A 27691-nucleotide genomic window follows, 5' to 3' on the forward strand; every position below is an offset into this window, starting at 1 on the left:
GGGAATACTTGCTAAATAGTTGTCGTGTTTTGACGAAATTGCCCTTGCGGGAATAATTGCTAGTTAATTGTTATGTGTGACCAAATTGCCCTTACGGGGAGTAATTGCTAGTGATGTACATTATTAATACATGACACGTAAATAATTGCTCACACATGTAATGTATCACGAATGTACTTGTTAAAGTCACACACGATTCACAAACGAAACACGAAACACATTGTGTGCATAGGTATTATGTGCCGAGTATAGAGACTCGATAATAGTTCCGACACTTAGAAAAATCTCTTTGTTGTTATAGAACGCTAGAGAGAGTTTTTCTGTGACGCGCATCCTTTGGTGATTTATTTTGGGAATTCTTCGCAAACAGTGAGTTCACTTACCCCTCTAAACTATTTTCAAACGCTTTTCACTTGGGGGAGATAACATACTCCGATAAACGCATTTAAGATTTTGTTAATATAAATTATATATCACTTGTAAAGACTAAGTGGCAAACGCAATAACTAAAGTCCTTCATTCACATCGAACCGTTTAATATTGGATAATAGCGAGTCATTGTTGAGTAGTACTACTGGGTTTGACAAACCCCACCCAACGCTAAACTCGACTGGAGTCGAGTGGGTGTAATCTTGGCTAAACACATACCATGGTCGGGATAGACCTGGTGGCAAGGAAAATGATAAACAGTCAGCTTCGGTGTCGAACACTTAGTAATACTTGTTTTATAGGCTAGCTACCTATAGATATATAATTGATTTAACACTATCTGGTAACGCAAAACGCTGAACGCAAAACGCTAAACGCAAAACGCTGAACGCAAAACGCTAAACGCAAAACGCTGAACGCAAAACGCTAAACGCTTTATTTTATACAAACTTGTGAACTCACCAACCCCGTGTTGACACTTTTAGTATGTTATTCTCAGGTAGCCGAGGCGGGCGCGCGGTTTAGGATCATGCATTGCTTGAAACACTTTTAATTATGCAAACTTATTTTAAACTGTTATCATTGGATTTTTAAGTCGTACTGCGTGACGCAACATTGGTTTCTATGGTTTTACGCTTCCGCACTTATTTTCATTTAAACGTTTTAATGGTTTGATTATAACTAATGATTCTGATCCTGTTAGTTCACACCCTCTGACGGTAAAACTCCGTTAGTGGATTTTGAGGATGTGACAGATTGGTATCAGAGCCATTGGTTATAGCGAACTAGAAGCTGCATGCATACTAGACTATAACCGCGACGACCCATTAGTTATAATGATACGCACTGCATATGTTTGTGTAGTCTTTGTAATCTTATCTCTTTACCTCTTTCACTCATACGCGCGCATACACGGCTTACCTGTAGGGATGTCGACGCCACCCTCATCATCATCTGATCAGATGACTCATGCTCATGGGAAGGAGCCGCAGCTACCTACCTCATCGCCACCCCGAGTAGTCCCGGAACTCGAAGCTCCCGCACCGAAGAGGTATCGCTTATCCGGAGGCATGTACGAAAACGAAGTTAGCTGGGATTGGTACCCTAATATGATCAGACGTATGATCTATCGTGAACAAGTTCCCCCATTACCACCCCCGAACCATCCTGCTTACCCCAACACCATACCACCCATAACCGAACCTGTAGAGCGAGTTCTCGCAGCTGTTGTTTCATGCTTGGAGCGTGACGTGGGTTACATGCGCTATACGAGAGCGAACGTTTCCGGACTGTTAAAAGACGGAACCGAGACTAAGGAGGAAATTGCCCGCATGGCAGCGACCATGAAGGAAATGTAGGAGGCTAGTGATCAACAGATGAAGATTATGAGAAAGATGCAAGCCGAAATAATAGACTTGCAAGAGCAACTCCAAGTAGCAAGGACCCGAACCGAGATAGCTCTAGAGCGTTGCGATGTCTTACAAATGCAGATTGCTCAGAACGCAGCCGAACCTGAGGCAGAGCCTGAGGCCGAGCCTGAGGCAGAGCCTGAAGAGGAACCTGAAGAAGATCCCGAAAAGGAACCTGAGGAGGATCCCGAGGAGGAACCTGAAGAGGAACCGGAGGAAGAACCGGCTGAGCCGGAGGCACACTCAGAAGTGTCCTCAGACGATGACATCTGAGAATGATAACACCTAGATGTCTGGAAGAAACGCTGGACACGGTCGCGGTAACATCAACTTAACCGCAGCAGAACTCCAAACCCTGTTGAATGACCATGCGGCGGCAGCTCTAGCCGCACATGTTCAGAATCAAGCTGGAGGTCCAACTGGAACGTGTACTTTCAAGAATTACTTTGACTGCAAGCCCAGTACGTTTAAGGGCACTGAGGGAGCTATAGGCTTCCTGCGTTGGGCTGAGAAGGCCGAATCGGCGTTTGAGATGTGTAATTGTCCCCATGCCAGTAGGGTCAAATTTGCTGCTGGAACACTCGAAGATTCTGCCCTCACTTGGTGGAATTCAAATGTACAGATTCTTGGATTGGAACTAGCTAACGCGATGAACTGGGAGGAGTTCAAAAACATGATGCGAGAGGAGTACTGTCCGAGAGAGGAGATTGCAAAGTTGGAGTCAGAGTTTTGGTCATTGAAGATGGTGGGTTCAGAAATCGAAGCCTACACTACTCGTTCTCACGAGTTAGCCGTGATGTGTCCACGGATGGTAGACCCGCCGAGTAAGAGGATTGAAATGTATATTGATGGGTTAGCACCGCAAATTCAGGGCATGGTGACGTCTTCCAGACCAGCCACGATTCAACAAGCGAGCCGGTTAGCTCACAAACTAACGGATCAAGCAGTGACCCAAGGTGCGCTACCACATAGGGGTTCAACCACTAAGGCCCGTGACAACCCGAACACTGACAACAGCAACAACACTACCGCAAGCCCGAATTCACCCGGAGCTTCAACAATCAGGGTCACAACAACAATAGCAACAGTGGCGGGCAGGGTTCGAGCGGATATGCTGGGAAATATCCGAAGTGCAACAGGTGCAACTATCATCATGCTGGCCCGTGTGACCGTGTCAAGTGTCAGAGATGCGGAAAGATGGGTCACCAGACAAAGGAATGTAGAGGAGACCTTGCGGCAAAGGGTTCTCCTAAACCACCCATGACAACCAAGGGATGTTTTGGGTGTGGACAAGAGGGACATTTTAAGAAAGACTGCCCCAAGCTGAAACAGAACGACAACAATGGAGGTAATGGAAGTGGCAGTGGTGGTGGAAACAATGGTAAAGGAAGAGCTTTTGTTATTGGGTCGGGTCAAGCCCGTAATGATCCGTACGTGGTGACTGGTAAGTTCCCTGTGAACGATTGTTTTGTTTCTGTATTGTTTGACACTGGAGCTGATAGGAGTTTTGTGTCGAAAGCCTTTAGTCAACTCTTAGACCTAACTCCAACCCCGTTAGACGCTAAGTTTCCTGTTGAATTAGCTGACGGTAAGACTATAGTAACGACTCATGTACTTGCGGGATGTAAGTTAAAACTGGCAGGTCATGTCTTTGATATCGACCTTATTCCTTTTACGCTTAGTAGTTTCGATGTCGTTGTCGGCATGGACTGGTTATCCGAGAACCGAGTGGAGATTATATGTCACGAAAAGATAGTCCACATTACTACCCCTTCCGGCGAGATCATTTCGATCCGGGGCGAGAGAAGCGGCATGACCACCAGCGTCATTACCCTCATGAAGGCGCAGAAGTATCTACGAAAGGGTCATCCGGCAATTTTGGCGCATATTGTTGAGAAACCCGCGGAGGAGAAGCGAATTGAAGATATATCGATTGTGCGAGATTTTCCGGAAGTTTTCCCGGAGGATTTGCCTGGACTCCCTCCTATTCGTCAAGTCGAATTCCAAATCGAGTTAACACCCGGTGCAGCACCCATAGCACGAGCCCCGTATCGGCTCGCACCGGCGGAGCTTCAGGAACTGTCCACTCAGTTGCAAGACTTATTGGATAAGGGTTTTATCCGACCTAGCTCATCGCCATGGGGAGCCCCTGTCTTATTTGTCAGAAAGAAGGACGAGACTTTCCGAATGTGCATTGACTACCGGGAGTTGAACAAGGTGACGGTCAAGAACCGTTATCCTTTACCCCGAATTGATGATTTGTTTGACCAGCTTCAAGGATCGAGTTATTACTCAAAGATCGATCTGCGATCTGGATACCATCAGCTAAGAGTGCGCGAAGAAGATATTTCAAAGACGGCTTTCAGAACACGGTATGGTCACTACGAGTTTTCAGTTATGCCTTTTGGTCTAACCAACGCACCAGCCGTATTTATGGATCTCATGAATCGAGTATGCAAGGCGTACCTCGACAAGTTTGTGATTGTGTTTATTGATGATATCCTGGTCTATTCCAAGAACAAGGCAGACCATGAAGAACACTTGAGATTAATTCTGGAATTGTTAAAGAAGGAGCAACTGTACGCTAAGCTCTCGAAATGCGAATTTTGGCTGCGCGAGGTTCACTTCTTAGGACATGTGATCAACGAGAATGGTATCCATGTCGATCCCGGCAAAGTAGAGGCCATCAAAAACTGGGAAGCACCTAAGACTCCGACTGAGGTGCGGCAATTCCTAGGACTGGCTGGCTACTACCGGCATTATATCGAGGGATTTTCAAAGATTTCTCAACCCCTCACCGCTTTGACTCACAAGGGTACTAAGTACAATTGGGGTGACGCACAAGAATCCGCTTTTCAACTGTTGAAAACCAAACTCTGTAGCGCCCCTATTTTAGCCCTCCCCGAGGGAACAGAGAATTTTGAGGTACATTGTGACGCATCGATACAAGGTCTCGGTTGTGTGCTGATGCAACTCGAGAAGGTTATAGCCTATGCCTCTCGACAACTACGGATTCACGAGAAGAACTACACGACCCATGATTTGGAACTCGGAGCTGTGGTGTTTGCCCTTAAGATATGGAGGCATTACTTGTACGGTACCAAGTTTACCATTTACACCGACCACAAGAGTCTCCAGCATATCTACGATCAGAAGGAGCTGAACATGTGACAGCGTCGTTGGGTCGAGCTGCTTAAGGATTATGATTGTGCCATCAAGTACCACCCTGGCAAGGCCAATGTAGTGGCCGACGCTCTCAGCAGAAAAGAAACAGATAAACCCAGACGAGTGCGAGCATTGCAACTCACGATTCATACCAACTTACCTGATCAGATTCGCGATGCACAACTTGAAGCTTTGAAAGATGATAATCTTCCATCGGAACTCATGCGGGGCATGAACAAGCAACTTGGAACCAAATCGGACGGGGTCCGATATTTTGAGAACCGGATTTGGGTTCCACGATACGGAGAGTTGAGAACTCTAGTGATGGACGAAGCTCACAAGTCCCGATATTCTATCCACCCTGGCTCAGATAAAATGTACCGTGACTTAAAGGCACTTTACTGTTGGCCGAACATGAAAGCCGACATTGCCACCTACGTGAGCAAATGCTTGACTTGCGCCCGAGTCAAAATAGAATACCAGAAACCATCTGGCCTACTACAACAACCGGAACTTCCAATGTGGAAATGGGAACACATTTCAATGGATTTTATCACGGGTTTACCTAAGACACCGACGGGATGCGATACCATCTGGGTGATCGTTGACTGGTTGACTAAATCGGCACACTTTTTAGCGATTAAGGAATCAGACAAAATGGAAAGACTGACTCGTGTCTACATGAAAGAAGTGGTGTCTAGACACGGAGTGCCTGTCTCAATCATTTCTGATCGAGATTCCCGTTTCACTTCGCACTTTTGGAAGTCACTGCAAAGCGCACTAGGCACCCGTCTTGATATAAGCACAGCATACCATCCTCAGATGGATGGGCAAAGTGAACGAACTATTCAGACCTTAGAGGACATGTTGCGTGCATGTGTGTTGGATTTCGGAAAAAGTTTGGAACCTCACTTACCTTTGGTAGAATTCTCGTATAATAACAGCTACCACGCAAGTATTAAAGCAGCGCCTTTTGAAGCACTGTACGGACGGAAGTGTCGATCACCTCTCTGCTGGGCAGAGGTGGGTGACAGCCAAATCACTGGTCCAGAACTGGTACTTGAAACTTCGGAAAAGATTGTTCAAATCCGAAACCGCATGGCAGCAACACTAGATCGCCAAAAGAGTTACGCCGACAAGCGCCGAAAACCTCTCGAATTTCAAGTGAATGACCAAGTGTTACTCAAAGTCTCACCTTGGAAAGGTGTGGTTCGCTTTGGGAAGCGAAACAAACTCAACCCCCGATACGTTGGCCCTTATCGAATAACTGAGCGCATTGGTCCGGTGGCGTACCGACTGGACCTACCAACGGAACTCAGCAGCGTACACAATGTATTCCACGTATCCAATTTGAAGAAATGCCTATCTGATGAAACCCAAGTAGTCCCTTTGGACGAACTGCAAGTTGATGAACAGCTACGTTTCATTGAAGAACCAGTTGAAGTTTTTGGACTGGGAAACCAAAACACTCAAGCACAGCAAAATTCCAATCTTTAAGGTTCGTTGGAACTCAAGACGTGGACCGGAGTTCACGTGGGAACGCGAGGATCAAATGATGAAAAAGTATCCTCACCTTTTTGAAGGGCTGACCAAACACCGGAAACCGCGAAACTCGGCAAACCGTCAGAAATCACCGGAGTTATGAATTAAATTTCGGGACGAAATTTCTTTCTACTAGGGGATGATATGACAAACTGAAAATTTTTCTTACTTTTTCAGACACTCATCACGACTTGACTCAAATTTTCGGGACAAAAATTCTTTAACATGGGAATGATGTGACAATCGTCAATTTCAGGTTAACTCCGTTAACTCAACTTCGTCAATTCAAACTTAAAGATCACTGAATCTATAACGCACACCTCATTACATTTAAACTAGGGTTTAAATGACGCTTAACACTTACTACATGTGTAGTCTTTCGGGAATTGCACCGAAACGCAAACGAGTTGACGCAAACGATTGGTGAATAAACGAAAAACGTCAAAACAATAATTATGTGATAATTATGTGTTATGTGATAACATTGTTATAAACGTTAACTCAATGTGCTAGAACTAGTTAATTAAGCTAGAAAAGTAACATTTGGAAGTTGAGGGACTAAAGTGTAACATGTTATTATTATTAATAACAATAAACCCTAACTCTCTCTTCTCCCTTTCACTCTACCCGACGGCAGCCCTCCCCCTCCCCTCTCTCGCGATCGGCAGCCTCACACACACACATATACACAAGATCTTTCAAGTTTGATCGAAGATTAAGGTGCTAGGAAGGTATAAACAACTATCCTATGCATTCTTCTTACTTAATTTCTATTTTTAATGGGTTAATTGTGAACCCTAGGTTCCGAAAATTTTCATATATGGTGCTCATATGATTTGTTTGATTAGATGATGTATTGATTGTGATTTGATAACTAGAATTAATGTTATCACATGTTAATTGTTTGTGTCTTTGATTTGAGTTCAAGCAAAAACCCTAATCATGTATGTAATGTGTAATTGATGTGCATGGATAGTGATTATGGAGTCTAGAGTGTTATATGAACGGATTATAGTCTATAGATGGTTAATATGTTGAGTTTTGTTGCAAACAGTTTCTGGACAGATTGTGTTGTTGATGTTCAATTGACTGTAATGGGGTGTAAATGTGAAAATTGGTTGAGATTATTGATACTACAGTAAACTAGGTTGAGTCTAGTTTCTAAAGAATATAAATTTGCAATTTTTGAACGTGTAAAAGTTAACTTTTATGATTTTACAAAAAGGTTGTGCAAAACTGAGTTGTTAGACCTGCTGTTAGGTTGTTTTGTAAATATTATATCTTATGAAATACAAGGCCAAATGGGTTGGTTCCACTTCTGGAAGTTAACTTGTTGAGTTAAGAACCAAACCCAATTGGTCTTGCATTTTTTGGATTTTTCATTTAACGGAAATTTCAAATAACATTCTGTTGCGCATGAATTTGACTGTTATGAGCTTGCTGTAATGTTTTGATCATTATGAGAAATCTATGTGGAATAAAAATAAAATAAAATATGTTCTGGAAACCTAACACATGCATGCTTTTGTGATGATTTTTGGTAAATTAATTGAGATGCTATGATTGGTGGAATAGTACAATCTTTCAAGTAGAATTTCTGTCTCGGTAAAACTAGCTGCTGAATTTTGTGAAAATGCATGAAACATGATAATTGCTAGTTAATTGTTATGATTTGACCAAATTTCCCCTGGGGGGAATACTTGCTAAATAGTTGTCGTGTTTTGACGAAATTGCCCTTGCGGGAATAATTGCTAGTTAATTGTTATGTGTGACCAAATTGCCCTTACGGGGAGTAATTGCTAGTGATGTACATTATTAATACATGACACGTAAATAATTGCTCACACATGTAATGTATCACGAATGTACTTGTTAAAATCACACACGATTCACAAACGAAACACGAAACACATTGTGTGCATAGGTATTATGTGCCGAGTCTAGAGACTCGATAATAGTTCCGACACTTAGAAAAATCTCTTTGTTGTTATAGAACGCTAGAGAGAGTTTTTCTGTGACGCGCATCCTTTGGTGATTTATTTTGGGAATTCTTCGCAAACAGTGAGTTCACTTACCCCTCTAAACTATTTTCAAACGCTTTTCACTTGGGGGAGATAACATACTCCGATAAACGCATTTAAATTTTGTTAATATAAATTATATATCACTTGTAAAGACTAAGTGGCAAACGCAATAACTAAAGTCCTTCATTCACATCGAACCGTTTAATATTGGATAATAGCGAGTCATTGTTGAGTAGTACTACTGGGTTTGACAAACCCCACCCAACGCTAAACTCGACTGGAGGTCGAGTGGGTGTAATCTTGGCTAAACACATACCATGGTCAGGATAGACCTGGTGGCAAGGCAAATGATAAACAGTCAGCTTCGGTGTCGAACACTTAGTAATACTTGTTTTATAGGCTAGCTACCTATAGATATATAATTGATTTAACACTATCTGGTAACGCAAAACGCTGAACGCAAAACGCTAAACGCAAAACGCTGAACGCAAAACGCTAAACGCAAAACGCTGAACGCAAAACGCTAAACGCTTTATTTTATACAAACTTGTGAACTCACCAACCCCGTGTTGACACTTTTAGTATGTTATTCTCAGGTAGCCGAGGCGGGCGCGCGGTTTAGGATCATGCATTGCTTGAAACACTTTTAATTATGCAAACTTATTTTAAACTGTTATCATTGGGTTTTTAAGTCGTACTGCGTGACGCAACATTGGTTTCTATGGTTTTACGCTTTCACACTTATTTTCATTTAAACGTTTTTATGGTTTGATTATAACTAATGATTCCGATCCTGTTAGTTCACACCCTCTGACGGTAAAACTCCGTTAGTGGATTTTGAGGGTGTGACAAATATCCCCGTTCAGTGAAAACAAAGGCCCATGAGTCATTGCGAGCCCTGTTCAAGAAAAACAGAATCGACACTTTTCAAACGAACAAATGAATGCTCTAACGAACAAATGATGACCATGAAGAGTAAATGAAGACTTGAATTGGGAACTCAACCCCTTAATCATCCCACGAGATCATAATATCATCTTTCAATGAAAACAAAGGCCCACGAGTCGTTCTAGTCCCCTTCTGTGAAAATAGAAGCGACACTTTTCAAACGAACAAATGAATGCCCTAACGAACAAATGATCAACACGGCGAGTAAATGAAGGCTTAAATGAGATTATAACCCACAACTTTTTGGTTGAGAGTCATACCTCTTTACCACCAGAGCTAGTTAGTTGTTATGTAATTAAGTTTAAACATTAAATATACACTTAGTTTTTCATAACAATACATATAAATTTAAAAAATAAAAAAATAAAAAAATTCCGGCCTAGCGGGTAGTTGAGCCTATGGCCGTCGACCACTCTGCTACATGTCATGGCCGTCCTTGCAAGTAGTAAGAATACAAACCTGATCCACAAACCGTCCATAGGGAACAAATTTAGGCCAAACCGGTTTTAGTGTGATATGAGGGTTGTTCACGAGTCGATCCAGAGTCGAGCCAGGGTGGTTTTGAGAACTAAACGGGGCAACTCAAATAAGGCTCTAGCTCTATTTTGAAGTTAAACGAGATTAAGATCGAGCCAACGAGCCGAGCCTATGTCGATTTTGGCTCGGTTACATTAACGAGCCAACACACCTCAGGATGTTTCAAATCAAGTTCTTTTAGCTAGTTTTATTCAAAATTTTACCGAGCGAGTCACGACCCAAGTTTCGAGCTTTTTGAACAGCTCTGAGAAACCGGTTTACCCTGTCCAAACCAAAACTTTTCGTCCATCCATCCAATTGAACTTCTTTAATAATACAATCTAAGCCCAAAACTTAAATCCCAGGCCCAATTAATATTATTACAAACGAAACTTGGCCCAAACCCTAACTTTATATATCCCTAATCTAACCAAATCCTCAGTCACTGCTATCACAAACCCTAGCCGCCAATTCAAGCAATCAAGCAATCAACAACAATGGTAATTCTCAATATGATTCATTTTCCTGTTATTCTCAATTTTATTTATTAAGATCATAATGTATTATTATTATTATTATTACTGCAGGCGGATGTTGAAGTTGACGTGGCAGCAGCCGGAGCACCGAAGAAGAGAACGTTTAAGAAGTTTTCGTTCAGAGGAGTGGATTTGGATGCTTTGCTTGATATGTCTACTGATGAGCTTGTTAAGCTCTTCACTGCTCGTGCTCGCAGAAGGTATATTGTTAATTTTGTGTTTTCTCAATAAATTGCTTAGCAGGTAGTGCGGAAAAATATCTGATATCGGTTAAGGACCGATATCTGAGATATCGGTTATCCCGTAATATATATATTGATAGATAGATAGCATTTTAACATTATTACTTCAGTATACTCATCCTAGCAAGTTTAATACTCGAAATGCTAACATTTATTGAGAAAATGCTATCTATCTATCAATATATATATATATATATATATATTATATTTGACGGGATAACCGCTTAATCGATATCCGATATTTTTCTGCACTACCTGCTAAGCAATTTACCGATATTTGAGATATCGGTTATTAACTTATTATCCTGTTATATATATATATGGCATTGGTTATTAACACACCATATTAGTTATTAGGACACAGTCTGCGTCTATACGGCTTGTATAGGGGTTATAAGAGCCGTATAGGTGCAAAATTTTGTTCTTTTGTGTTGGAGAGTGTTAGGTGTTTGAAGTCTATACGGCTCGTATAGAGTGGAAAAGCTGTCATCCGTACATTAGTTAGTCATCGTAGCTTTTCCACTTTATACGGGCCGTATAGCCCCTATACGAACCGTATAGAGTTCTTAACACACCATGTGGGTGGTGTTTGAATATAACAACTCTATATATATGGTTTGGGTCAAATACAAATAAATATAACGTGCTAATTGTGATAAACTTAATACTTAGCAATGTGCAAAATGCTAACAGTCCTAGCAATTAAGAGCTGATTAAGACTTTAAACATTAACATGGAACATTAAAAATGATAATTAAGACTTCAAACAGGAATATTGTTGATACATTGGTGAATACTTTTGATATTATCGTTATTGATATTTTGAGCGATGGTTTACTAAGGGATGGTTAACTGATATATGACCATTAGATAAATTGTTATTAGGGATGAGCTTAGTACTGTTCCGATACCGACCAGTACCGGTACCGAAGGTAAAAATTCGTGAAATACCGTATCGATACCGATTCCGAAACTCAACTTTACCGGTACCGGTACAGTACCGGTTGCTCATCCCTAATTGTTATTAGTCTGATTTGAATTGTGGTTGTTGATGAGGTTGTTGATGTTGTAGGTTTCAAAGAGGGTTGAAGAGGAAGCCAATGGCTTTGATCAAGAAGCTTAGGAAAGCTGTATGTATTTTTTTTTTATCATTTTAGAGTTATTATATTTATATTTGGTTTTATACTTGTTATGCTATTGATTACATGTTTAGCTTGATTGTGTTGTTTCAAATTTATTTTAGGATATAATGATATACATGGCTTTATGATTAGATTTATTGTTGTTTACGTGATTACCTTAGTAATGGTTATTATTAGGCAAATTTAAATTTTTAAGTTTACTTTATTCCAGCTTGTTTTTGGTGAGGGGTGTATAAAAACATGTTATGTTGTCAATTATGCATTTTATTACCAATTTGTTTTAGATTATGTACATTCACATGAAATATGTGCTTTACTTTGAATTTTTGTTGTGTTTGTTGATGATTAGGTTAGATATGTATCTGCTATAGAAATGATTTTATTTTGTCAAGTTTAACTTTGAAAACTGATTTGTTTATGTTTATTTTTTTAAGAGGTGCCTTTATTATTGTTTTGTTAGCAAATTTAGTTTTTGAAAGTTGAAAGTTGATATGTTATTGCTAAATATATGTTATGTATTTTAAATCATTTTAGCGTTAGTAACTTTCCTTATGCTTATTTAGCTACTAGTTAAATGTGTTGCTTGATTGTTGTAACTAATTTACCGCATGTTATATTCATTTACGTTGATTTGTTTCTGCTTGTTTTGTGTTATTGTGCATAAGGTCATGTTATGGTGCCAACTGTAGCGGCATTTGATTATATTTTGTTCACATTATTGTGTTTTATATATCTTTTATTTATTGTTCAGGAAGAAATAAAAGGAACAACATTATTACATTGAATTAAACATAATTGTATCAAACCCAATCTCTATCCTTTATATTAAATTAAAAAACACATTTTCTTTTAAGTTTTGGTTATTTTTTAAAAATCCCCACATTAAAATCTCTATCTTTAACTTTATCTTACTCGCAAATACTTGCAAAATATCTTTTCCCCTTTTATACACTGACTAAACAAATTAATGGGTTGTATTAGAACTTTTAAATATAGAGTTGTACTTTAGTTTTCTTTGTATTTCTCTGTATATAGAGGTTCCAATGTGAATGCTTATATTCAGCTCTTTAAGATTTTCTGCGTGTGTATAAAAAAGGGGTTGAGTTAAATGTAAGTGTTTGGAAGTAAGATGGAGACTGAGATGGATACTTTGGTGTCTCGGGTTTTTGAAAAATAAACAAAATTTAACCAAATGTGTTTTAAGTTAAATTATAAAGATGGGAGATAGAATTTATGTGAATTCTCTGAGTTATTTGTCTAATATTGTTAAAAGATTTGAAATTTGAAATAGTTTTTTGTTTGTTATTTTTGGTTAACTTAAGCAAAACATTGATTTGATGTTTGTTTTTGTTTAAATAAAGACTACTAATAGTTTTTGATTGTTGCGAATCTCTTTGTTTTTGTGAACTCATCTTCGCGGTTGTTAATGTTAATATTATTTAAACAGAAACGTGAAGCACCAGCTGGTGAGAAGCCAGAGCTTGTGAAGACACACTTGAGAAACATGATCATCGTGCCAGAAATGATCGGTAGCGTTGTTGGTGTTTACAACGGCAAGACATTCAACCAAATTGAAATCAAGCCGGAAATGATTGGTCATTACCTTGCTGAGTTCTCAATCTCATACAAGCCTGTCAAGCACGGTAGACCCGGTATTGGTGCTACCCACTCCTCCAGGTTTATTCCATTGAAATGAGAATGTTGTTTCGATGATTCTGTCTTTATTAACCATATTTGGTATGGAAGACTGATTATTTTTGTTCTCCAAAACTTGTAGTTTGTTTTTATTTCACAAGAGTATGACATTATATGTTTTAAGGATCTTGATTTTTAAGTTGCTTGTGATGTTTTGTGTATTGAAGTATTTGCATTGCTTCAGATTATACTATTCTAGTTCATTATAATATAAGAAACTTACCAATATATTACACAAAAGAATGAATTTGCTGCATTGTCTAAAGTAATCTTACTCCTACCTTAAAACTGTTATTGTTTTAGAGTACTGGCAAAATGATATCAATTATGCTATTTGCTCAGCAGTAACCAGGCAATGACAACCATGCTGCTGCTGTTCTAGTGTTAATTGCGAGTCATTTATGAACCTCTTAGTAGTACCCGCAATACAGTAATGTGAGTGGGGTAGTCCAGTAGTGTGGTTGGGCGAAGTGCATAGTGTGGCATCAAAACGTTACATTACAACTCATTGCACTCAGCCATACGTTGTTTGCTCGCTGACGAGGGTGCTTTACTATTTTTAGGCTCATCACACTCTTTTGTTGATAAGCAAGTTATATTTAGTGATGACTTTAATTTTTATATCATTTTAAGGTTCTACACCTCTACCTGTCATATATGCTGTATAAGTATAAGTTCCTTCCTCAGTTTCTCACATCTTTTCAACTTTCAAACACACTAACACACTACTTTGAACATTAATATATTTTTCATTTTAGCTTTACCTTAATCCTCTTAGTTTATTGTTCTTTAAACATTAATATATTTTTCATTTTAGATTTACTTTAAAGCTAATTGCATTTGTGACAAAAGTTAATAAAACATAACCCTTTCTTTATTTTCAAAGCAAAATTGAAAGCAGCATCTTTATCTCTATCAAGTAAGATTTATCAAACAAGGTCAAGAGATGTATATCAAAGAATTCTGAAAATGTTCATCCAAACACCGTTTGACCCGCCATCTAGCTTTGTATAGCCCGACGACGATTTTTTGATAAATTATATCACACAATGTGAGATTCGTCATTTATTATGAGGCACCATTATTACCTTGCAAGATCCAACAATATTTTTAAGAGCAACATGTACTTGTGAGATCCAGCAGTGGTTATTGTGATGTCCGATGGTATTTAGTGAGATTCGACGAAAATAATTGGTTTAAAAAATTGCCACCTGTCATTAGGGCTGTAAACCAACCGAACACACTGAACTAGACGAGACCTTGTTATGGTCTGTTCATTAAGCTGTTATTGGACAAATGGATGATTCATGAATTCTTTACCGAACGACATTTCGTTTCTCGGTTCGTTAATTAAGGAATTGAGCTTATTTGTGTCCGTTCGTGCTTGTTCACTAATTTAAGAACAAAAATCATTGAATCATCAAAACATCCGGAAGACACCACATAATATAAAAAACCTTAACATATTAATTATAAACATGATTATATAAAAAATAGTAATAGTAAAAAGCAAATAAATAAAATAGTAAAATTCTAATAAATGAACATATATATGTTAACAACCATAACCGGACTGACTGTAAATGAATGTAGCCGAACGAACCTAAACAAACACATAACTGAACATTCACGAAAATAATTGCATGCACACAAATTTTGTTTGTATTCACACGTTAAGCTAATCGAACAAAATTTTTTTGTTCATGTTTTTTTCATTTATTAAAGTGATGAACATAAATGATAAAGAATAATAATATTAATATTACTAGCTATTGAACCTATTGATAAACATAATTTGTCAAATGATAAAAATAATTGAGATTCTTTGTTTGTTGTTTTGACCCATGATTGATAAATAACTATGTTGAATGGGATTAGTGAATATAGTATTGCAAAAGACAAATTATAACATAATTATAAAAATTGTTTTAATTCATAACCCATAATAAATTAGGATGAATAAGATAAAATTGAAGGGAAATTATAACCCGTTTGTTAAAATGGTTTTAATCCATGATCCATGGATATGCAAGATAAATAGGAGGAAATATTGACAGAGAATGAACGTGAATATGATCTAACGTATCATTCTCGTTGTTTTCTTTTATTAGAGCATTCTCAACCCATTCTCTAAAATTGTTAAACCCGTATAATATTAAATATTAAAAAAACCATCAAAATCACCTCTCCAATCCGTTCCCTATTATATGGATGAGCTACATGGCAACTAAAGTAAAACCCTAAATATAGGGACTCAATTTTGATCCATACCATATAATATATGACATATCCTTCGATCAACATTCACTATATAACAAGACTAAAGAGAAAAAAGTAATAAAGAATTAATTTATGGATATGAATAGGGAATAGAATGTGAAAGAATTTTAAAAAATGATTAATAAATTTGTGAAATGGTTTTTTAGCTAAATTATAGGGAAAAATATATGGAATGTGTATAGTTAAATTAGATTAAATATCGGCATGTGACGATGCAATTCCGAGTGCGCACGGTAGCATTAGCATTACCATAAAACACACCTTTTTTGTTTCTTTATAATAATAATAATAATAATAATAATAATAATTTGAATCTCATTACTCCTTACATTACATTTTACATTGCTCTGCTGCTGCATCTCACCACCAACGGCATCAATCTCAGGTTGGATAGGATATTATTATTATTATTTCTCATATTTCAGATCCATATTTTGTTATTTTATATGAAAACTATTATCCGATTTGCTTTTGATTTTGTGTAGTTTATTATGAACGAAAATTTGAGAGGTTAGGGTTAATATTGATGTGAGTTGACCTGAGACCGACCTCGACTAGGCTTATTTTGAGCTATTTTTATAAGTTCGAACTCGGCTCGTGATTCGTGAACCGTTTCTTCAAGCTCGGGCTCGGCTTGTTTGTTATTTATTAATTATTTTATATGCAATTTTAATTGTTTCTTTATATTTTGAGAAAAACCGTAAATGAGCCTAAACTCGGCTGGAGGTCGTTTGCAGTACCGATGATTTATATAATTATATGTAATATAAACCGACCGATTCGGTTCAAATTACAACTCTCCGTCATGTTATTGTTTACGAATCCATCGTATTTCATGAAATTAAGCGTGACAAGTTGTTTGATTTTTGTTTAGCTTGGTTTATGTTGTTTACATGTACTTAGAGCCGAGGGTCTCTCTGGAAGCCACCTCTTTATTCCTTTGGATAGAGGTACGGTGTGCCTACATCCCACCCTCCCCAGACCCTACTTATAGCTTTGCTGTCGGTGGGATTTTACTGGGCATGATTGATTGATTTGGTTTATGTTGTTCTATAGAAGTTTTTAAATTGTGAATGTAGATCATTTTGAACGAAAGTTTGAGACGTTAGGGTTTATATTGATGTGAGTTGACCTGAGACCGAGCTCGACTAGGCTTATTTTGAGCTATTTTTTTAAGTTCGGGCTCGGCTCGTGATTTGTGAACCGTTTCTTCAAGCTCGGGCTCGGCTTGTTTGTTATTTGTTAATTATTTTATATGCAATTTTAATTGTTTCTTTTTATTTTGAGAAAAAACCTTAAATGAGCGTAAGCTCGGCTGCAGGTCGTTTGCTGTACCGATGATTTATGTGATATATTAAGTTGTTAACCGACCGATTCGGTTCAAATTACAACTCTCCGTCATGTTATTGGTTACGAATACATCTTATTTCATGAAATTCAGCGTCACGTGTTGCTTGATTTCGTGTAGCTAGGTTTATGTTCTATAGAAGTTTTTAAGTTGTGAATTTAGCTTATTAAGAACGAGAAATTACGTAGAGTTTGAATTTGAGAGGCTATGGTTAGATTCGAATAGTTTCATGTGAGATGTATAACTATTTGCTGAAAATTTAGCTGCTTATTATCAAGTATTTGGGGGAAAATTTAGCTAAATTAGGGTTTATATAGTTATTATATATATGGAGAATCATGTAAGAAGTTGTAAGAAACATATACGACTGCATACTGAGGTAAAATTAGTACTGCATACCTGTCTATAAGGCGCTAATGGTGAGCCTTGGGTGTAGGCGCACTGCAGAGAGAGGGCCCGAGATAAGCGAGGTGGAGGCGCATAGCATAACCATACGACTTTTTTTTTGGGGGTGTTAGACATGTTTTAGGCTTGTTTAGGGATGCCCTTTAGGATGGTTGTATGCAATTTTTGGATGTTAGAGTTTAGACTAGTTTGCCTTAAATTTTAAGATTTTTGCCTGAATTTTTTAGCATTTGGCGGAATCTCACCGTAATTCGACCAAAATTTGGCTGGAATCTCGCCGGATCGCCTGGATGACAGTATGGCACTTTCTGTGCGCCCGAAGGGTTTTTGACAACATAGCGTATATCTAGCTATAAGTAACTTATTTAAGTTGCATAAATCACTTTCAGACTGCAAATCCAAATTAGTTATTAGACATTTAGAGTGTCTGAGTAGTACTAGTATTCTAGTACAAAACACCACCTAGAAAAATATTATTGGAAATCCTTTTTTGTTTTTGAATTACGAAAGCGAGTTTATTGAATCATTGGCAATTTGGCATTAGCTATAAGTTTGTGAACTTGATTTTGATGGACAATATGCATTTACACTTTTGACTGAACAAATCTATAGTAACCAACAAACTTACCATAATTTTCTCTTATGAGAGTTTGCAAATATTAGGAGGAAGAACATGGCATGTTCACTAATTCAGTTTAAAGTCACTGGCTTGTACTTTAAATAATTAATGTTTACTAATTTTTGGAGTTGTTAGGTTAAAATAAACATGGTATGTATGGTCTACTGTTAGGTTATACAACGAGTATTATTTCACTGATATCTGATAAAAGTTAATTATGGAAATTTTGACTGAAAAGAGTGATCCTTGGGGCTACTGATCTTGTTCGTTTATGACTTTATGCGGAGAGAAACAATGTTTCTGGAAGTGGAATGTGTCCATCAAGTAGTGATTCCAACGAAAGACATCGACTCAAACGGGACAGTCCCGACACGTTTAGTTGTAACCAACCTTTTGAAACGGTTAACAAAATACAAAGCGTTAGAGGGAGTCGGTTACATTCTAGGAGTAACCAAACTGAAAACCATTTGCAAAGAAAAGAGCCACGATTCCACAAAATGCATCCACTTCTCGGTAGCGTTCAACTGTCGCACCCTTTTGCCCATGAAAGGTGAAGTCATGTTTGGCATTGTGCACATGGTGACCCGGACCGGGGTTTTCTTGAAATCCGGGCCCATGGAGCTTGTTTACCTGTCGACTCAAAAGATGCCGAATTATTACTTGGTTGACGAGGGAAAACGCTTGTTTTTAAGTAATGATATGTCAAGGATTGAGGAGGGTGTGGTGATAAGGTTTGTGGTTATGGCAACTAGGTGGAGACAGATGACTTGTGACATTTGTGTTTTGGCTAGTATTGATGGTGACTCGCTTGGGCCGGTTTCTACTGCCGGTTTAGATGGGTTCGATTTGTAGTTTGTTTACGATTGGTTGATACTTGATAGGTGTATAGATTTTGGTGAATGGAGTAAAGTAGGAAGTTGTGATCGTATATACTCTCGTAAAGGTTACATCGAAAGTCAAAGTGAAAGTTATATGCGTTTTGGGAAGTTAAGTTATAGTTACTTTACCTTAAGTTAGGGCTAGTAGATTAAATGTTTAACATGTTTCTATTGTTACATGTATCCATTTTAATATGATGACTGACTACAAGAATGGAAAAAAATGATTTGTGGTATACATTTTATTTTGGTATGTAACTTTTAAATTCATTGATGTTATGGTAAATAAAATTTTTAAGTGTATAATAATGAGTGTATCAAATTGTTGGACCGTTGACATGTTGGTTGAGTCGTTTGACCTTAGAGTGTGATAACTGTGACTGAGGCGACTTGGTTTAACGACTTGACACAATGCTGATCAAATGAAGTTATCGAGCTTTAATTCACCATCCACTATGCTGACAAATGTAAGCGTTATGCTGATCAAATGAAGTTATCGACTTGACACGACTTGACATGTTCGCTTGTTTTTAGTGTTTTGTGACAAATTGTGTACTAAAATCTTGTATTCTTAGATAGAGGCAAATGCGTTGGATTAGAGGTGCACACATAACTTGGTTAACCGGTTTCTAACCGGTTCGTACCTGAAAATGTAATTGGTTACTAGCCGGTCCAATCCTAACCTGTTGCTAACTGATCCTAACCGCCAGTTAGTAACCAGTTTATATTATTGATTATAAAACCGGTTATAAACTGGGGTTAACCGAAGCGGTTAACTGATTTTTTTATTATTATTTTATTAAATTATTAAAAATTGGATTTTTTCCGGTTCACCAGTCCGGTCTAACCGGTCAAAATCGGTTACTACCCGACATGAAAAACCGGTCTACTCGGTTAGTTTGCGCCAAAAGAAAACCGGTTAGTAAAATAACCGGTTAATGGTTAACTGGTTAACCGCTTTGTGCACCTCTATGTCGGATGATTATGTGATGGGCCAATAATCTTTGTTTTCACGAGTCGAACTAAGGTTCTACCAACGTCTCCTCTGATGAGAAAATCGGTCTTGTTGACCACATAGGCGCCACTTGTACACCACGTCATTAAGTTTATATGTATACAACCTTACTATAAAAAAAAGTATTTTGTTTTCTATTAACACATAACTCATTATTAAGTGTACATTCCCAAGTAAAAATTGGCACATGAAAGCTAAATCTAGTTAGAACCTATGATGATATACTCAATTTGGCACTACAATGCACAAAGCGATAATCGAAATAGGGCAATTGAATGCGTGTATTGTAATTTCATCGAATCAAATTGCACCGAAGAATCATAACCGAAAGAGGATGGAAATCATATGTGAAACAAGATTGGGAAAGAGGACAATCACCACCTATTAACAATATTCATTACCTTATTCTCATGAACTGTCCACTTATATTTGATCAAGAGTTTTATCTCACCATACTGTTATGCATTTGGGCGAGTGTTCACGGGCGTTAGCCTTATGTTAGAGTTTTTCAGGGATCGAATGACGAGTGTATTCTAGTAACCCATTTAAAAGATTCGTTGACCATTAAAAAATGGTTTTGAAAATAAAATGAAATAATGAATTGCGTTTAATATATTTTTAAAATTTAACATTTAATTTTGTGACATGTCATTTTCTCACGTACTCTCCTTATAGTCATATATCATGTGACGTTAAATCCCATGTGTCAGCAAGTGTATTTGCAGAACCCAATTGATGAGTTGTGTAAGTGTAAGTTTTACACAAATAATGAAAACTATGGTCCTGAAACACAAAGGATATATTTTTTTCTATAAATGTTACAAGGAGTGTGTTTGGGTGTTTAAAACATTTAGGAAGATATAAGTGTTGTGTCACATCTTTAAATGAGTCAGTTTTCGTGTCACTTTTCCCAACACAAACCCAAAAACCAGAAACCCGAAAAACTAAAACAAGAATTACACCTCCATTTAAAAGAAATAAAATTATACATTATACATATTTCATACATCATTATCATTATATCATTATCAATTACATGTATGTATAGACACATGTATACAACATAATCATACTACATTACTACCCCAAAGTATTCCCACTCCTAAACCCCTCACATTGTCTAAAAGGCCTCGAAACCGGACCACCAGCACTCGCCGGACACGCCATTAGCCCCACCGCGGGCGGGACCATACAATTATAACTTAAACACAACGCCGCCCCACCCGACAACACCATACTGTTATCCACCGGACACCCGGTCAAATAATTATGCTGTAAATACAAAGTCCTCATAATTCCAGCAACCACATTGCTGACATAACTTTCCGGCACCTCACCGGAAAAATGATTATTATTTAAAAACAACGTCTCAACCGTGTTTAAAAAACTCGGTATCTCGCCTGTAATAAAGTTGTGGCTTAGGTCTACGGTCGTTCCACGACCGTAAACCAATGATCTTGACCGTGAGGAAGAAGATGGCGTAAGCACGCCAGAGAAATTATTCCGTTGGAGGAATAATGAAGTAACGGAAGACGTGAATAATATTTCCGGTATGGGCCCACTGAATTTGTTCATGCTTAAATCAAGATAGATTAAATTAGTTGACATCATAAATTGTACTGGTCCCCACAGACCGTTACTAGATAACGACAAGTAACTTAACGTCACCGGAACGTTGTCAGGCAACGTTCCCGTGAGGTTATTTTTACTTATATCTAGATGTATAAGCTTCGACTCGTCGGAGAAGTTGGGTACTTTTCCGACGAGTTTGTTGCTGGAGAGTACGAGTACTTTGAGATCCGGTAATGACGTCAGCTCAGGCGGGATGCTGCCTGTGAGCTGATTGTGGCTAAGATCCAGTGTGTGAAGATATTGAAGCTCAGAGAAAGACGCTGGGATCGTTCCGGTGATCCGGTTGTCGGTTAAAGAAACAATTCTGAGGTTCTTTAACCGGCGACCAATCTCCGATGGGATGAATCCGGTGACGATTCCAGCGTACAGAATCAGTTGTGTCAGCTCGGTGAGCTGGTACACTGATTCCGGAACTGTTCCGGCGAGTCCCGGTAAGCCGGAGAGTCCGGTTCCTAAATACAATGCGGTTACTCGTAACTGAGAACCGATAACGGAACAGGTGACTCCGGAGAATGTCGAACAGGCATATTCCGGTGAGGTGAAGTTCCACGTGGCGAAAAACATGCCGGAGTTGACGTCGGTGAGCGAGTATGTGATTTGTTGAAGTGCAATGAGATCAGTGGTGGCTAATTGTTGTTGGTGAGTTGGTGGAATTGAGAGAAAGAGTGTGAGGATGAGTGTGAGTGAGTGATGGAAAATGTTGCAATGGTTCATTTTTTTTTAGGTTATGGTGAGATGAAGAAACAGAGATGGTTTGGTTTGGTTTGGTTTGGTTTGGTTTTGTTTTGTTTTGTTTTGTATGTATATATATAAATGTTGTAGAAGTGAAGACTGGTGGTCACAAATTTTAATTCTGGAAATAAACTAAAATCCAGATCTCAATATATAGATATAATATGATAACAATATTTTGAAGAGAATAATTTAATGTAGGATATATATTTTATGTTTGGGATGCAAACGAGCCGACTATTTGTGAGTTAATAGAGCTCGGATAGATAAAGAGTTCAAAATGAACCGGGTTTTTTTGAGCTTGTGTCTAGATAAAGCTAGTTTAGCTATCAAGTCTTGTATAGAAAGCTTGTTTAGGCTTGACGGTCGTTGTGGATTTTTAAACTTTTAATTCTTTTGAACTTATATGTTTAATTTATACTACAAAGCCATGCTTTGGTTCATTTAAAGTTTTTTTTCTAGATATATAGAAACAATTAAAAATATATGTAAATTAGCTAATAAGTAATAAAGAATCAAGTCAAGCTTTAAAAAGTAACTAACGAGCCAAGTTGGAGATTTATAAAAATAGTTTCACACAAGTCGTGCTCAAGCTTGTGCTCTTATAAGTCAAAATGAGTCGAGCTTGAATCTAGTTGAGCGTGAGCTTGGCTCATTTGCACCGATAGTTTCTATATAAGATAAAAAGAACATAAAGATATTCGTGAATTGATATTTGTATTAATGGTTAATGGGATCTTGCAAGTTATAAATGATGATGGATATACATGAACTTTAGTTACTATGCTGAAAATATTTTAGTTATTTTGATTTTGAATAAACATGTGTGTTCATTTAAGCTGATTATTTTATCTTGAGCTTTATTAAATGATGTACTATAACTTGACATCATCATTAATGGTGCGGTATGCATGTCATCGATCTTTATTTTATTGTTTTATGTATGTCATAAGATTTTAAATAGTTGTATAAACGATGAGCATTTAAAATCGAGTACCAGTATCGGTATTTTAATCGTATTGAAACATTCACTACGGTATTCTGTACCTATTTTACTTAAAATTTGGTACAAAGAGGTAAAACAAGTATTGATGTCGTGCTGATAGATTATGTACATCATTTTGTACTTATTTTTTCTTGTAAATTGGCACGGATACTTTCGGTTAAGTAAAATACCGATCTCATCACCGGTTATGACTTCAATAAGAGCCTTATAAAGGTGCATATAATATGTATTTAACAAACCAGTTACAATTTTGGATAGTTGAATAATTACTTTACATGTTGCCGAAACCCATGATATAGTTATTCAAACGATGCAACAATGAAAAATATGAGATCCTTCTTGATCAGATCATCCTGGTGTTCATTGATAAACAACTCATTGGGACTAGGGGTGGCAATCTTGACCCAAACCCTTTCAAATGAGTCAATTTGAGTTGTTTTAAAAGTTAAATGAGTTGATTTGGGTAAATTGTTTTAAATAAATGAGTCAAAATGAGTCATTTGAAATTCCATCCTTTTATTTTCGGGTTAAAATGGGTCGACAAGTTCAAAGGAATGGGTCGATGTGGGTTAGTGTCATAAGGAAATGTGACAGGTTTCGGATCGGAACGGGTTTTCGTACAAGACAGGTTTCGGCATGAAACGGGTTTCAGATTGGAACGGATTCGGTTCAGGTTTCAAGCCAACACGAGTTTTCACCCGTGACGTGTTGGGTTTTGGTTTCTTTTGTTTCTTTCTGGTCAATTCCGGACTCGTTTTTGTTCGTTTTTCCAGTTTTGTTTTTGTTCGGTTTAAATTCTTTTAGTTTCGTTTTGATTGATTTTTTCGATTTCGATTGATGTGGTCCGGTTTTGACTTTTTGTTTCTTTGTTTCATTTTCGTCGATTCTTTCGGTTTCGGTTCGATTCTAGGTGTTTTTTTTTTATTTATGGAACGAGGACAACATAGAAAACATTTTAGTGTTTTTACTTTTTTGTTTATAATTTATATTTTGAGTTATAATTTTTTATTATTATTTTTGAATATTTTTTAAGGGTTTTTGATCTAATTAATAGAAAACCCCTCAAAAAAAGTCAAAAAAAAAATTAAAAAAAAATCATAACTTAAATATAAATAAAAAACGAAAACTCTAAAAAGACTAAAATGTTTCCGCCAATATTCTCGTTCACAAAAAAAAAAAAAAAAACCTCAAAACCCGGTTTGACCTTAACCTATTTCGACCCAAACCAAAACAACATTTTTTTTAATTGACCCGTTTTGACCCAAACTCATTCTGACCCATACTCGTTTTGACCCATGACTCATTTCAACCCATGACTCGTTCGACCTAACCCAACCCAACCCATTTGACACCTCTAATTGGGACCATCCTAGATGATTAAGCCAACTTAGATATAGCAAGATCAATATATGTATGTATGCATATGAGCAATTGAGCATATGTAGGATTTATGTGGAGGATGGGGGAATGATGTATTAAATGTAATGGAAACATTATTAAACTAGTTTTATACCCATCGGTATAATGAATTTGTATTCTAAACTTTTTATAAGACAACAAACAAAATGCATGTTCTAACAACCCAAAGGCTAAAGTATTTCAACATGTTGCCCTATTTGCGACCCATGTCCTCAATCCTCATCAACTCACCCCGTCTATGTCAACATGCCACCAATTGTTATTCCTTAATCTATTGAATATGCCCATATAATATACATTAATAAGTGTCATAAAATGTTATTATTTTACAGCCATTATGCAACCTTGTTGAAGAAATCCATCAACCCAAGTTAATGATGACATGTTTGAATATATGCCATTATCTTGATTATTTCAGCCGATTCCTTAGTAATATTAATATATGTCATTATCTTGATTATTTCTAAGAGCAGTCCATGTCTATCTTCTGCTTTTATGTAGTATGCACAGCAAGCTAGAGTCAACCAAAACACAAAAAGTCAACGCAATAGAAGCTGTTCAATTTAAAATAATATAATAATTTAATATAAGTTGTTGCTAGCTAACCTCCTTTTAGGGACGTCATCCTTCACATGCATGTGAGTTGCAATATGCTAATATCAATTGCATGCTGCCATTAAAACAGAAACTTCAATTAACATGATAACACACAGGCTCACAAACAGGGGGTGGGGTGGGGTGGTGTTAATAAAGTTATACCTTCTTGACCCGGAGCTTGTATTCAAAAGCTTCTTCCATTGCAAGTCGACAGCTAGACACCTTAATACCAAAATAAACGTTTTAATTAACTAATCAATAAATAAACAATAACTATTTATTCATGAAATAGAGCATCAGTTGCATATACATACACTGTATCCTCAACGTTACATCCAAATGATCTATAAAACTCAAATTTTTATACTCACAATCGTAATAAAAAACTTGGTTAGTGTACGTGACTATTCCTTCAGTTGTGACAGATCCTTTTTCTACATTCAAGCCTAGATCCTTCAACAACACCTTCATCTGCATTAGTGATATTAGTCAACTTAATGTATCCATAAAAGCTATAATGATTAATCATGTCAAGATATTAATGATTAATGAGTTGGATGTTAATTATTGTATCAATGAGGCCGCCAAATTACCCTGAGTTTAACATGAAAACAATTTCCCCCTTTTGCCACTCTACCTACCACAAATAGCACACAAAATGAAAACAATGATTCAATTAATAAACAAACCGTAATCAGCTCAGCCCTTCAAACACCCTTGAGTAATGATACAATATGTCATGTTCAAAAATGTATTTATATGCAAAAAGTTTACAAGAGTCGTACCTTTGATTCTACAGTTGGCGCGTTGGCGCCAACCAATATATCACTCCAACGTGAGTTAATATATCCTCTTTTGCTACTTCATGTATAACCCTGCAGGATCCCCTATTTGAGTTAATAGTTTTTTTGTTCTTTTGTTGTTAATACAAGCTATTGAATACTCCCAATTAACTTTAATAGGCTGTCCAAACCTGTAAAATATATGTTTTTAAAAGCAATTAGTATTGCCTAATATTCTAGTAACAATAATGGAAAAAAGAGATTTAAGATTGTTACATACAGATGCCTTCCTCCCGTCGATCAAAATAAAAGCATGAGATTCTGTCTTTTTGATAGTAAAACTCACTTCAAAATTAGAACTATAAGGAACTGTTTGTACGATTCCGTCAATGATGAAAACACTTGTTCATCAATATCTTTGTGAGATACAAAATAAGATAATAGCTAAAGAAACCGTTGTGACAGACTTAATTCCAAAGAAAACAAACATTGACTAAACAAATTATCTTATTATTAGATTGTTTATTCACGATCTCCTTTTTTTCTTCTTTTTTTTTTATAATTTGGATTACTTCTTTCATTATATAGAAACATAGATATTACATCAACATAGCAGGTAGGCGGGCAACAAGCTGCGCCGCCACCCCTTTCTGAATTGCAAACCCTAACCTGCTAAAGACATACCCCTGCCTCTTTGGAGTCGACACATTGCTATGCACAACCTGTTGGACCCTGGTTAGGAAACGGATAGCTTCCGGTGCCAAGGAGCCAAAGGTATCAAAAGCCAAAGGGACAAAAACATGTTGGTTCTCTTCGCAGGCTTTAGCATGTTTCTCCACCTTCTTCACGATATGTAAACATAAAAGACAAAATGAATAGACATGTAAATGCAAAATTAATGGGTGTTAGGACATGAAATGTCATGTGTATGTCCCCAGTTCTATCAGGATGGTTCGATATGAAAATAACGATCGTGAAACCAAGTTAACGGACTGAAAATGTCAAAAGAAACTGATTCGATCGAATCAGTGACTGATTCGATCGAACCAGGACTCATTCGATCGAATGAATCAGTGACTGATTCGATCGAACCAGGACTCATTCGATCGGATGAGATACTCATTCGATCGAATCAGTATACGATATATAAACGAAACTTAGGAAATTTCACAAGAGAGAGCACACATTACACACAGTCACGAACCTGCTACTGCCGAAAATCCTCTCTGCCCATCTTCGTCGTGTCGGTCTTTTCCTCCGTCCCTAGGTGTCAAACCGTCTTAGGAATCGTAACCGTGCGTTGTTGATCACCACCGAATCGCCGTGTTAG

The 27691-nt window shown here is 37.4% G+C and overlaps 2 protein-coding genes and 1 pseudogene across 2 annotated transcripts; 2 read left to right on the plus strand and 1 right to left on the minus strand.

The window, feature by feature from the left end:
- The first annotated feature begins 10488 nt into the window (after window positions 1-10488).
- On the plus strand, window positions 10489-13772 carry LOC143592975 (small ribosomal subunit protein uS19x-like). The gene is made up of 4 exons (XM_077072742.1): window positions 10489-10533; window positions 10621-10769; window positions 11884-11941; window positions 13401-13772. Exons 1-4 carry the CDS (start codon window positions 10531-10533, stop codon window positions 13647-13649), a joined length of 459 nt encoding a protein of 152 aa, XP_076928857.1. The 5' UTR covers window positions 10489-10530; the 3' UTR covers window positions 13650-13772.
- Window positions 13773-18560: 4788 nt separating this feature from the next.
- On the plus strand, window positions 18561-19448 carry LOC143592976 (DNA-directed RNA polymerase IV subunit 7 pseudogene; annotated as a pseudogene).
- A 1825-nt stretch (window positions 19449-21273) lies between these two features.
- Window positions 21274-22568, minus strand: LOC143592985 (uncharacterized). Its single transcript, XM_077072749.1, has one exon. It carries the CDS (start codon window positions 22537-22539, stop codon window positions 21274-21276), a length of 1266 nt encoding a protein of 421 aa, XP_076928864.1. The 5' UTR covers window positions 22540-22568.
- Window positions 22569-27691: the final 5123 nt, after the last annotated feature.

Source organism: Bidens hawaiensis, unplaced genomic scaffold, assembly GCF_021521415.1.
Source record: "Bidens hawaiensis isolate Kalapana, Puna unplaced genomic scaffold, B.hawaiensis_p1.1 tig00041609_1, whole genome shotgun sequence".
NCBI lineage: Eukaryota > Viridiplantae > Streptophyta > Magnoliopsida > Asterales > Asteraceae > Bidens > Bidens hawaiensis.

Coding starts and splice junctions, on each gene's coding strand:
- LOC143592975 (XM_077072742.1), top strand. Junction 10,770..11,883: donor ACTGCTCGTGCTCGCAGAAG/GTATATTGTTAA, acceptor TTGATGTTGTAG/GTTTCAAAGAGGGTTGAAGA. Junction 11,942..13,400: donor TCAAGAAGCTTAGGAAAGCT/GTATGTATTTTT, acceptor TTATTTAAACAG/AAACGTGAAGCACCAGCTGG.
- LOC143592985 (XM_077072749.1), bottom strand. CDS start 22,539: ATGAACCATTGCAACATTTTCCATCACTCACTCACACTCATCCTCACA.